Source organism: Pelecanus crispus, chromosome 4 (genome assembly GCF_030463565.1).
Source record: "Pelecanus crispus isolate bPelCri1 chromosome 4, bPelCri1.pri, whole genome shotgun sequence".
Classification (NCBI taxonomy): domain Eukaryota; kingdom Metazoa; phylum Chordata; class Aves; order Pelecaniformes; family Pelecanidae; genus Pelecanus; species Pelecanus crispus.
In genome coordinates this window covers 46,223,882-46,236,782 of record NC_134646.1, presented here as the reverse complement: position 1 = coordinate 46,236,782, position 12,901 = coordinate 46,223,882, and the positions used below count along the sequence as shown (strand labels likewise).

The 12,901-nt window shown below is 34.5% G+C and overlaps 1 protein-coding gene across 1 annotated transcript in view; it reads left to right on the top strand.

Moving 5' to 3' along the window:
• The window catches only part of GLRA3 (glycine receptor alpha 3), a 70,788-nt gene extending 58,161 nt beyond the window's left edge, over positions 1-12,627 (top strand). Inside the window, exons 6-8 of the mRNA XM_009483052.2 lie at positions 1,240-1,454; positions 3,061-3,213; positions 12,358-12,627. Of these exons, the coding sequence (XP_009481327.2) occupies positions 1,240-1,454; positions 3,061-3,213; positions 12,358-12,627 (638 nt within the window). The remainder of the gene's footprint in view (positions 1-1,239; positions 1,455-3,060; positions 3,214-12,357) is intronic.
• The last annotated feature ends 274 nt before the right edge of the window (positions 12,628-12,901 follow it).

Here is a 12,901-nt window from a genome sequence, read left to right as displayed (position 1 = left end):
GCCTAGAATAAAAACATTACAGTTCAACTTTTTCTGAAACTCACTTCTGTGTGCCTAACACTATTGTCACAGCATAATACAGAATATATTAAATTAGTGTAGAATAAGCTCATAAATAAGTCCATTACATAAAATTTGTTAATATGATAAACATTAAAGCACTATTAATGTGCAACAATTTGCTATAAAATGGCATTTAAAATAAAATGGATTAGCAAAATATCTGTCAAAAACTACTGGAAAACATCACCAAAAAACTTCAGACCCCCTAAGAAATAAATTACAGCATAGTTTTCCATGTTAAATTTAGAATTAGGAAATGCTTTCATTCAAATAAGGAAGAAATCTGTGTTTCTTGCTGTGAGAAACTGTTTCATATATACACTATTTATAGTAACGGCATTGCCTTCAGCACCATTCATATGTGACTAGTATGAGCACTGAGCAAAATTAGAAAACCTAACAAGACCAGGTCAAGGTCTGTGAAATAATGTACATTTTACAGGATAAAAAAAACAATCTGGATAAGAGAAAAAAATGGTATGAGCAAACAATAGATTTTTTTGTTCTGGTTTTATTAAATTAGTGGAAGTTGCTTGATGTTCAGTATCTGGAAAAATGAGGCCATTTAATCAGCTTCCTAAAGTTGACTAATCTCAAGTCCTTGATTTCTGTTTGAATCTTGATCATTGTACTTTTGAGGTGAAACAGTTTGAATGGGGATAAAGGGAGAGATTTAGCAGAATCTCCTATTGATAACCCACACCGATCTTACTATATTTTTCCCATACTCATTGGATTAAAAAAAAAAAAATTAAGCTTAAAATTTAACCAAAAGATAAAGGATATTTTATACAATGGGAGAGCAAGTCTTTTCTCTGCATACAGCAGTATTTCCACACACTAAGTGGGATAACAAGTGTGACAACACAGAAGAACTTTTCTAAGTCATAATGATTTGTGTTTCGGTCATATCTTTGTTTTTATAAGGAAAGAAGAGTTCCACAGGTTATCAAATTCTTAAATTTTCAGTTTTTCTGTCTGCTTTCTTTCCAGTAGATACTCCTGTTATAATGGGGATTGTACATATTAAAAATCACTGAAGAGAAACCAAAACATTCATCTTCCATCAGATAACAAATATAGCTGATGGAGTATAAATTCTTTAGAGGGTGAACTAGATGTTGAAAGTAAAGAACATTCTATTTCTATTGAATATTTCTTCTTTGTTATAAAAAGGAAAGTTTACATGTATTGAAGTCCGATTTCACCTTGAGAGGCAGATGGGTTACTATCTCATCCAGATGTACATACCGAGTCTCTTGATCGTCATTCTCTCATGGGTGTCATTTTGGATCAATATGGATGCAGCTCCAGCCAGAGTGGCTTTAGGCATAACAACTGTACTGACCATGACAACACAAAGCTCAGGTTCACGAGCATCTCTTCCAAAGGTATGCAGAATTTCCTATGTTTGTACCGCATTAGTCATAATGCTATGTGGCAAATAAACACCTTCAGTCAACCTTGTAATATGCATCTTAATTATTAGCATTTAAGCATCTTTTAAAGTAGATAAATAACTTTGAAGTATTTAGGGGTTTTTTTGAGCCACTGGTCAAATATATTCTATTTATCTCCTGTCTCAACTATTTAGACAACCACATATATACTAAGTTCCATAAACCTTAGGAAGTGATGAAGGCAATGTTATTGAGTACTACATAAATGCTGCCTGTTAGCAATTGAGTAGCTTGTCCTTTTCCGGATCCCAGTATCTGATGACATGCTAGCAACTATGACTGAATTTCCAGTGGTCATAGATTCCAACCTGTTCTCAATGATATTCCTTTCCCAAAACCTGCCTACATTATGAATTAACTCACTAGTTACAAACACATTTACATTAAATTGTAGGAAAATGTGAAGCTAAATAGCTCCAAACAATTGTATAAAGAATGGTAAACTACAAAATGTAAATAGCTTAAAGTATATTTCTATGATTAACTTATTTAATTTTTCTGACTTGTCATTGCTTTAAAGATTTTCTTTTAAGGGTTATTCCTTGACCATCTTCATGTGCCATTGCAGTTAATAGAAATAAAATGTATACAATAAAAATACACAAAGTCCACTGCTGTATTAGTTTTAAAATGTATTTTTAGGATTGCTAATTAAATTTTTTCTAAGTAAAATAGATATCCTTAACAGAGGTGAACGTGCTTTGTGCCTCAAGTATATGGATACAAATGCATCCAAATGCAGCATCAACAAAGAAAATGGAATGCTATAAAAACTCAGAAAAGCAAGAATGTAAGAGGTTACCAAAGAGAGCTACAGATGTTTTTGTCACATTTCCGAGGCCTGAAACTAGCTATGTTGGCTTATATAGCAAAGCTCTTGTAAATCTGCACACAAAGAGGGAACAGGCCTTACTTTCCTGGTTCAGATTATGTCCTGCATATGTGCTTGGCAATAAAGGTTTGCAATGAGTTCATCTACTCTGTAATTGATTTTCAGTACTTCCACTGGGTCAAAATGACCGGACTAATTTGAACCTGTATCTTTGATTTACCATGCCTATATTAGCAGAGAATGAACGTATCAGAGTTCCCCACCTATCTCCCTTCTTCTACCTAAATTCTATTCCTATTCTTTAAACCAGATCCATTATAATACAGGAATTCCCGCTGGTCCCACTATAAGCTATCCTCTGGTTCCTTAGTGTCATTCACAGATCTCAGTGGGACAAATCGAGGAAGAGCATGTGCTTCTCGTGGATTATTTTTTTTGTGATAAAATACACAGTACACTATGAGGAACTGTTAATGACATAAACAGTAAACATATTTTGTGAAAGACTATATTTTTTAAAATAATATTTAACACTTATAGATTGAATTGTTGTCCCTCTTATTTTCTAGCTTTCATGTTAACTTTTGTTTGATAAAAGTAGCGTTGGGACATGGAGATATTAATGCACTTCCTCCTGACATGAAACACTAAACTTCACATCTGTGGTTTTAACATATTCAGTCTTCTGCTCTATTCTCTCCATAGGTGTCATATGTCAAAGCAATTGACATCTGGATGGCTGTGTGTCTGCTCTTTGTATTTTCTGCTCTTTTGGAGTACGCAGCTGTAAACTTTGTGTCAAGGCAGCATAAAGAACTTCTGCGATTCCGCCGCAAGAGGAAGAAGAACAAGGTAAAAGTAACAGTATGCACAACTTTGAAAGAGAGACTGAGATTGATTTATGCCAGGATATAGGGTTAATTTGGTAAACATACTGCAGCTTAAAGTGGCAGTATAAATAAAATGGCAGAGCAGAATGAAATTCACTATAGGCAGAGGGTCACTACAAGGGCTATGCACTGCATAAATCCAACTTGAATTCTTGAAAGAGGGATTAAGAGGGATTTAAATGAGGCATGGGCCATGTGGGAGCCATCTGCACAAGCATGAATTTCACTCTGTTAGAAGAGTCAGATTATACTCCAGTGGATGAATGTTACTGGCACATGCAGCAGTTTGTACTACATTGAGATTCAACAAATAATATTTCTTAATTTCATTCTAGTATTCAGTTCAAAGCCTTAACAGGTGTGTTTCATGTAAATATTTTTTAATACAAAAAATACTTATTCAATTAATATTATTGGTGGAAGAATAAACATTTTACTTTAAAAGGCTTAGAAGTTTCTTTTTTCTTTTTTCCTTCTGTTATTTTAGTAGAAGTTAGTAGAAACTGTTTATATGAGTAGTAAGAAACTTTAGTACAGCAATGGTTATTAATATTTATTTTATAGCTGAAGCTATCTAGACTGCCAGTAAAATGCATAGCTACCAATGTGCAAAGTCAAACAGCTAAGGCTACAGGTTTGAATTCTGAAATCTGCAGTTAAGCAATAAGCAAAATTTCTTATAACAATATGTAACCCCTGCTTCTGATTTTTCAAAGAATAAATATTTCTCCAACATACTCGTTAAATGAGTACCCACCACTGATGTCATGTAGAGCCTTTCCACTGGCTTTTGGTCACTATTTAGAAAATTACTGTGAATGAAAGTCTGACCATAGCAACATGACTCAGTTCAGCTGTCTTTTGTTCTTGAAGAATTACCTCAATTTACAGCTTACATCACAAAACATTTTACAGGTTGTTTCCATTTGACTTAAAAGATACTGAAAATCTGTAATGCTGTAAAGCCTACCTAAGCAATCTCTGCTAGCAAGACTCCATGTTAAAAGGCAGGCTTGACAGTCAAATGAAAATGATATTTTGCCTGTTCCTGTGTGTCAAGTCCTAGATTTTTTCAGGGGCAGAGAAAAACTCATGTACTGTAGCCTAGAGGATGATTCAGATTGCATGTACCTGCTTTCAACATTTGTCCCTGTGAAAAATGTCCTTTTTTTTTCACTGACAGTAGCAGAAAAAATGCTTTCTGAGACACACAGGAGGAAAGCAGCATTTGTGTGACAGGGTGTTTGTTTTTGAAATATGGCAGCTCTCTGAAAGCTGCTTTAAGGTTTGGAATGGGGGGAATGGAATGGGCAAAGACGGATTACTGGACGGGGGGCAGGTGAGCCACAACAAATGCGTCATCTATCAAATACAAACAGCTGTGGTGAGTGATACATTATGTGACCATACTTTCAGTCCTTTCTTTTTTTCACCATGTATTACAGTGCCTTCTGCATCTCAGGCAAATTCACCATATTCAACTGTAGTGATGTCTTTTCACTCCCTTAAATACAGGCCAATTATTACAACCACAGGGTTAGAAACTGGCAAGTAATATTACCTTCCTTCCTCAGAATCAAACCAAATCTCTTTCCAGCCCCTTCTTAGCAAGACTTCAAGCTCACCAAAGATACTTCTTCAGCAATCACAATTAATCCAATTTCAGTTTAGAGGTATATGAGGAAGGATCCACAATATACAAAGCACTTCTAAGAGAAGACCACTTAACAAAAAAGTATGCATATGAATAGTCTCATTGACTTAAGTGTTTTGCTGGATCAACTCTTGACATTATCATATTTTTGAATTCACACTTAAAAGTCCTTATTCTATTTTTACTAGCTCCAGGTAGGTTGTCCGCTAGGTTCTCATAAAATTAGCGGGTTAGACTTAGAGACTGCAGGGTCTACAGTAAAGTGTCAAGTACTCATCTTAGATTCTGAAGGATGAAGGCATGCTTTTCAATGCTTTTCTTCATAACATACCCAGGTGAGGGTATTAACTATATTCAGGGATATATGACTTTCCCTTCATCCCTGTATCTGTATGTTTCATCATGAGACAGGTTTCTCAGCCTAAATTGACCAAAAAATGTTTTGTTCCCATACAAGGTTCTGATTTTGACAAATAGACATTTTTGTGAAAAGATTAATTTAACTGAATGTTTCTTGATTGACTCCAATTCTATGTAAAGCCAGAACTCCTGGTCAGAGTTAACCGTTGAGAATATACCTTCTCAAGCTCTAGAGACAGTTCAGCTAATTGCTTCTCTTTTTCTCAATGTTTTATTAAACCATTCCTTGCCCAACAAGTATACTAGAACTTGAAATGTTACAGCATGGAGATTTTATCTCTTAAAATCATTTGGATTGCATCCTAAAACCTCTGGTATACAAATAATAAATGATGTCTTACGGATTAGAGAAAGCAGTTAATAACTAGCCTTCCTTACCACAAATATTATTTATGCACCACAATTTCTAATGTGAAATGCAGGCCCTAGGATCATAAGTCAAATTAACTTGTGTTTCCTTCCTTTTTTGTCTCTTTCAAAGTCAGGTACTACAGCTCATGGTTATAAAGTTTTGTGTGTGTTTGTTATCCCTTTGGATTAGGTCAAACAGCCACTGGCTCTCAGGAATTAAATTGTATTCACTTTTAAAACTACCATGTATAAGGAAATGTTCATTTGACCACAAAGTCAAAAGACATGAAAAGAAGTTAGGTCAAAAGGCTGCATTTAAAATAAACTTCAGGGGCTTCCTTGAACATGAAATCTTCTCTCTTTTCAAAGTGAAAACTGCTATTCTAGTCATTATTTATGTCCAAATGGATGAGAGAAATAGAGCAGTTAGGATAACTTATTAGAATTTTTCAACCTATATGCTTACCATCTTGGGATGTTTTACTAGGATTAGGTTTTTCTACCAGATGAATTCCAGCCAATGAATACAGAATTTTTTGGTGTTGGCATTTTATCTGCAAGGGTACAGCAAAATTCCTAGTGATTCAACTGTGTTGCAAAAGTCCAAAAATAGATGGGTTTGGAAATGTTTCATTTCAGGTATATGTTGACAGAAGAGAATATGTATGACTAATATCTAATTGCAATAGAGCAGCTGAAGAGTTTCCAAAGTCTATTTTCTTTGTAATCAAAAAGACATGCTTGTTGCAAGAAATATTTATTTTTACCAAGTAACCCTAGCAACGGTCAGACGATTGAATTTCAGTGCTGGAATGCCCTTTGGGAGGTCAGTGAATCCATTTTCCTGACCTAAGTCAGGATCAGTTATACCTAATTCATCACAGTCAGAAAACTTCCACAAGCTCCCCTGCAATCTGTTCCAATGGTTTAGAAAGTTTTTTACTCATGCCGTTTTTGGCCTCTCATGGCTTGTCTAGAAGGGGCACAGAGAACAGACTACTTTTTTTCCTTTATGTAGCCATTTGCACATTTCCATTCAGTCTTCTTTTCTTTAAATATTCCCAGCTGGTACAGTCTCTTTTTTGCTCATTCTCCTTGCCTGGAAATTCTCCTCATAAGTCCATACAATTCCTCAAAACTGCATTTGCAACATGAAGCCTAGCCAGTAACAGTTGAGAGCAGCCAAATGATCACATCATGCAAGTTATACACTTTATGCAAACCAGTTTGCCATTTGCCTTTTTAAAAACAGCATGGTATTGACCCATATCAAGATTGCGACCTTCCATAACTCCCAGGTCTTTTTCCAGAACTGCTGCAGAGCCGTTTACTTTCTATCTTTTGTTTGTGAAGTTGATTACTCTTAGTTAAATGCAGTACCTTGTATTTGCACCTACTTGTATTTTTCAAAGTCTTTGTCCACATCATTGAATTCAATTTTAACTCTAAACATATCCTAAAACAAATTTGCAGATTTCTCCCAGGTTGGAGTCTTTTGTAAATTTAATCAAAACTATGCGTTATTCCTTCTCAATGCTGATTAAAAACACAGGAGAACAGAAATCTCTCTCTTAAAAAGCATACGGTTGAACTCAGATAAAACCACTGCAGTAAACGGGTGTAGCAAACAAAATAAGAGCTGCTGAGATTTATAGAAAATTATACAGTTATACAAAATGTAATTGTGTACAGAGCTGTATCAAGACATTTTGGCATGCAAAGCTCATCTATCCTTGCCATTTTCCTTATGCTTTTTCCACCTACAGTCACTGCCTCTTTCTTACACCATCTAGTACATTTGCAGCCTCCCTTCCCAGACAACAGTAACAGCAGCATCAAAGGTGATTCTTAGGTATAACTGCACCCTCTGGCTACTGTTTTTATGATTGTAAGTATGGACCTCACTCAATGATTCCAAATAACTGAAAGGCAAATTTCTTTTTAGATGCCAAATCCAATTTGTACAGAATTAACAAAAATTTCAAAGTGCCTGGGATTGTTTTATAAATATATTTATAAATAAAAACTGTTATTGCAACATAATATGCAACCTACTCATTGCTGTTTTCCAGTAGGTATCACAATAGGTATATGAGATTTTTCAAAAAGGGACTCATTTCTTTATGATTACACAAATGGCATAATGATTCCTGAGAACAGGGGAATTTTGGTTCCCAATCTGAGACTTCATTTGGTAGTCAGTATATGATCCATAGTACTTTGTCTGTCAGAGAAAGAAATCTGGCCAATGAACACAACTATATCAAAAATATTATATTAGCAATGTGATGGAAACATTCCTTCAGAATGAATGAATATTAATTATTCATTTACAGTTACACTCCTTTTGGTCTTGAAAGACAAAAGGAAAAAAATGGCAGAATTAGAAGTCATACAAGGATACTGAAACACACATATGACCAGTGCTTTTTCTCACCTGCATTTACACTGTATGGAGAAAAACATTAACTGTGTACATATACTGAATAATACTTTGATTTTAGATTAGGTTTTGATATATTTAGTTTTAAGGAATAGTCAACCTTTTAATTCTATTTTCAAAAATCTAAAGATCACCGTATCTTTAGTGAGGAAAATAGACATGCAAACTAGATTGTCTTTAATGGTAATCACACCTCTTTTCTTTTGTTTTCTTTTTGGTCAACCCATCCGTTTTGATGAAAGTATTTTGAGGGAGTTCTTGATGGAAATGAAATCAGTGAATCATTGCAGCATAGCAATGGCTTGAGATGCACAGGACCTATAGACGGGACTTTGCCTCAAATCTACAGTACAAATTTAAGGGTAAACTACGAAGAAGATGTCCCATTTGTCATAATGTGATATCCAATCATTAACAGAGGCCCTGTCCTTTTGTCTGAAATAATGTCTTCCCATGTGAACTCCATATACCTTCATTGCTACCTCTATGTGATGACGTGAAATGTTGATATAGGTACCTGTTCTGTTAATTTTGCAATCCATTTTGATCTGTTTAAATCTGGATTACACCATAGTATTAAAATTTTACTTTTGCAACTTCAAAGGAAGAGTGACATGAATTCAAGGAGAAATCAGTTGCTACCAGATCAGCATTTAAGATCAAGGTGTTTGTAGTGCAAAACAATTCAGTAACATTTTTCTTCTCAAAAATGAACAGTAAAAAATATAGAGGTCAAATAACCAAAGCCAAGGTTTCAAATAAGTATTCAAGTTGTTACCAGAACCTATAGTTAAAAGGCTATGGAGATATTTGCAGCCCTTATGCATATTACCCCTCAAGAGAAACATATTATTAAATAGATGGACAGAAAACAGCATAGTCACAGGGCCACAGAAACTGACAGCTTTCTAATACTTTATAGCTAAGTATTTTGTAGAACAATGCTATTACAAAAATAAACTAATCGAAATTATTTCCTTCAGGCCTCCAAAGTATTCTAACTTTCTAAATAAAAATTATCTAAATTTATTTCCATTCTTTAATAACAGTAATTTTAATAGAGATGATAAAATATTTATATATAGCTGTATGCAGAATATTGTTAATGCCAAAGTTGTATGTGTGAAAAGCGCATTCATACTGAACCTTTATTAAAGTTCATTCATAATAAGATTTTAAAAGCTTTATCAAAAATCAGTAAGAAATCATTAATTTTCTTTTCTTTAGTGATGATGCACTAAACAAATACACAAAAAAACAAAAACAAAAAAAAGCTTCCTTATTACATTTAAAAAAAAAAATTTCAACCAAAATGCAGGACTTTTCCAGGAAGATTCACTGTCCAGATTCTCTACTGGGACACACAAGGTACTTCCATTAGATGATTTCAACAGCTGTAAACTCAGACACGAATATTATGAGAAATATTTCTAGTCAAAAAGAGGGACTTTAGCCAAGTCAATTGATAAAAACAAATGGGGTGTCACTGATATTTTATAAAAATGCTTTCAAAAAAGCACTCAAAAGTTAATATCAATAATAACAGTAGCTTCATCTTTCCTGCTGCACACAAGCACCCTCAGATATGAACCTGAGGCCAAATTAATGATTTTTCTGCATTATGAACCTGCTGAAAAACTTGAAGCAGCACAATTTGGATATTCCAGCTGGTACCCTGGTAAAAAAAGTGTGGTGGTACCTGGCATGTTACAATGCTCCAGAAGGTGCCCTTTCCTGCATATCCATTAGCCCCAGCACTTTGGTCTGACTTGGCAGGCTCCAACCATCCTGCCTGCCCTCATGGAGACACCATCCAACAGGCACTGGGCAGACATGCTAGACTCCTAGAAGGACCTTCACACCACTACCTCAACAACAGAGAGCATTTCCAAGCAGCCTGCTCACAGACTAAATTCAGGATGTCCGCAAGCAAAAAAATAAGGAAAGACCTGGCATTTAAAACTATTCTAGGGGATCGCTCACTTCAGGTAAGTGTAGAACAGAGACAGTAAAGTCTTAGTATATGGAGCCTCGTCCTGAAAACATACCCAACCTAAAGCTGCTACTCAGAATTATTATTTTATTACCTTTTTGAACCTGTGCAAACATAAGCATTAGTTTCTGGAGAAGCATAAAAAGATTTAAACCGTGAATCGTACTTATGAGGGTGTTCAAATGGCAAGTTTAGTGTAAATTCTCACAGTCCATGTATTTGTAACTTCTGTTAACTGGAATAAAACACTACAACTCTTCTGGAATACAATTACTATAAAGATGTAATTTCCCATTCTTTTCTCACAAGAGAAAAACACTATTGTAGGAATTAGATCTTTGTTTTATCACGTCATCAAACAATGATCCTATCATTTTGTATTTCTGTTATTCATTTCCATATTGAAGTCAGTCAGTGATTTTTCCTCCTCCTTTTCTTTCATGTTAATTTTTCTTTATTTTTTGTTTTTGTAGGAGAATTCTAATACATATTTGAAGTATAGTAGTTTCAGTGAACTATATTAGTCTATAAGTTTATTCAATTTACATATATAAAAAAGTATTGCAGTTGAGTAACAACTACAGCAGCCGGGTGATAACTACAGCTCTGCTGGATGCTTGTGCTGATTGCCAATTAGTTCACTTCAGACTTAATAATTGATCTGCATTGTTTTGTAGATAACTTATTCAACTAATATTGATAATAAACATCATTGGAATTTTTTAAACAAAGAAATTAACAATGGTTCTTCTAGCAAGTACTACTTAACTGAAACTTAGTATGTTTAGAATTAATTCTCCATTCTGAGACATTTTCAGATTTTCGAAATGTCACAGGCATTTTCAAAATGAAAAATCTGGAAGTTTGGATTTAAACTGTGTTCACTGAGAAATAACATTTGAATAAAGCAAGAGGTTTAAATAAAACAAAAATGCTTCAGAATTATGGAACTGAAACACTAATTATTTGACTTGCTTTGGTAAATAAATTTTTTTACCCTTTTATTTTAATTTAAGCTAGGAAGAACTTCAAACTATCAAAAATTCTCTTACAAAAGGAAAACTGACTGTCGCTCAATTCTTTTTTTTAATACTTATGGAAATTATTTTCCAAAATACTTATTTAGGAAATAACATATACATAATACTTTGTCATACTTCATAAAAGTCTAGCATCCTAAAGCAACTAGGCTAAATTAGACATGAAAAATAGGAAATCCTGAATTTAAAATCAGTATTAAAAAAAAATTGTGAATGCCATAAATCACATGACTATCCTTCAGTAACATACACAGTGAGGGAATACACTGGAATATATTTCAGAACCAAATTTGGCCCTGGCTTCACAGTCTGTGTATCATTTATTTGCCTGCATTTCTACCTCCTTTATTACTTAAGAATACCTATAACCAGGTAAAGAGAAGTACAAAATGTGTCTCCAGACAGAAGCCACATTCTTGAAATGCATGCTATGAAAATATGTATATCTTCAGACCATCTACTTTTGTTTCTTTGCCACGGGATTACAAACCACTTTCTCTTATAGCTCCCTGAATTCAGAATGTCTTTGCCAGTTTTCCCCTGAACTGACAGAAGAATGAGTCAGAAGAAAAATCTGTCCTTTAGCTTTCATTCACTTTATTTTAAACTAAGACTCTTTACATACTATTCTCTTTATCTGATGTATTCACAGGGAGCAGCAGAAACAAGGCATACAGATAAGATTAACTAAATATACAATGACCAAATAGGCAGAATTCTCACTAATATAATTAACATGACTATCATTAGTGCTTGTATGATGAGTATCTCTACAGGGCAGGATCCCATTTTGTTAAGCAATGTACAGAGTTAATGGCTGTTGTCTAAAAGACCAGTGTGAAGTTTGCCTGGTTGAAGACTGCGGATATTTACTGTATATGGGGACAATCAAAACAAATCAGAAGTTGTGTGCCTGATTACCATTAGTTTACTAAGCTTTCTCTTTTCTCTAAATAGATTACAGAATCTATAAATAAATAGGAAAATTCTGTGCTTGTGAAAGCTGCTGCAATATTTTTGACAGACACTGACAGGGCTGAAATTTCAACTAGTTAAGATAAACTGTGGATTCAAGAAGTCACTGAGGTAATGATGTAATACTTGCTATTTAGCAGCTGGTAAGATTTCTGTAAATAAAAAAAACTTCTTGCTTTTTGTCTTCTTTTCCTTTTTCTTTGCCTTTTTCTTTTGCTTTTGCTTTTTTTCAACAGGATGATGATGTGAGGGAAAGTCAGTTTAGTTTTACAGCATATGGAATGGGCCCATGTCTGCAAGCAAAAGATGGAGTGACACAAAAGGGGCCAAATAATCCTGTTCAAGCTGCACCAAAAAGCCCTGATGAGATGAGAAAAGTATTCATTGACCGGGCCAAGAAGATAGACACAATATCCAGAGCTTGTTTCCCATTAGCCTTTCTGATTTTCAATATTTTTTATTGGGTAATTTACAAAATCATCAGGCATGAGGACATTCACCAATAACAAGGTTAAGGCTTGCAGTACATACAGATCTGGCTGTCATATTCAACAGGAGGCTTTCTGTTAGAAAAGCGCTTCGGAGGAGTGATTGGGAGAGTTAAAAACATTGAGGGGGGAAAAAATGATCCTGCATGGCCTGCAATGTCCAGTCACAGTGGAATGGAAGAATGGCACCCAGAGAAGATATATCTGCTATTGCAAACTTTCTGTGTCAAACTAAATATTGACTTTTTCATTGTAAATCACTCTCTACTGAAGCTTTACTGCCAAGTATTTA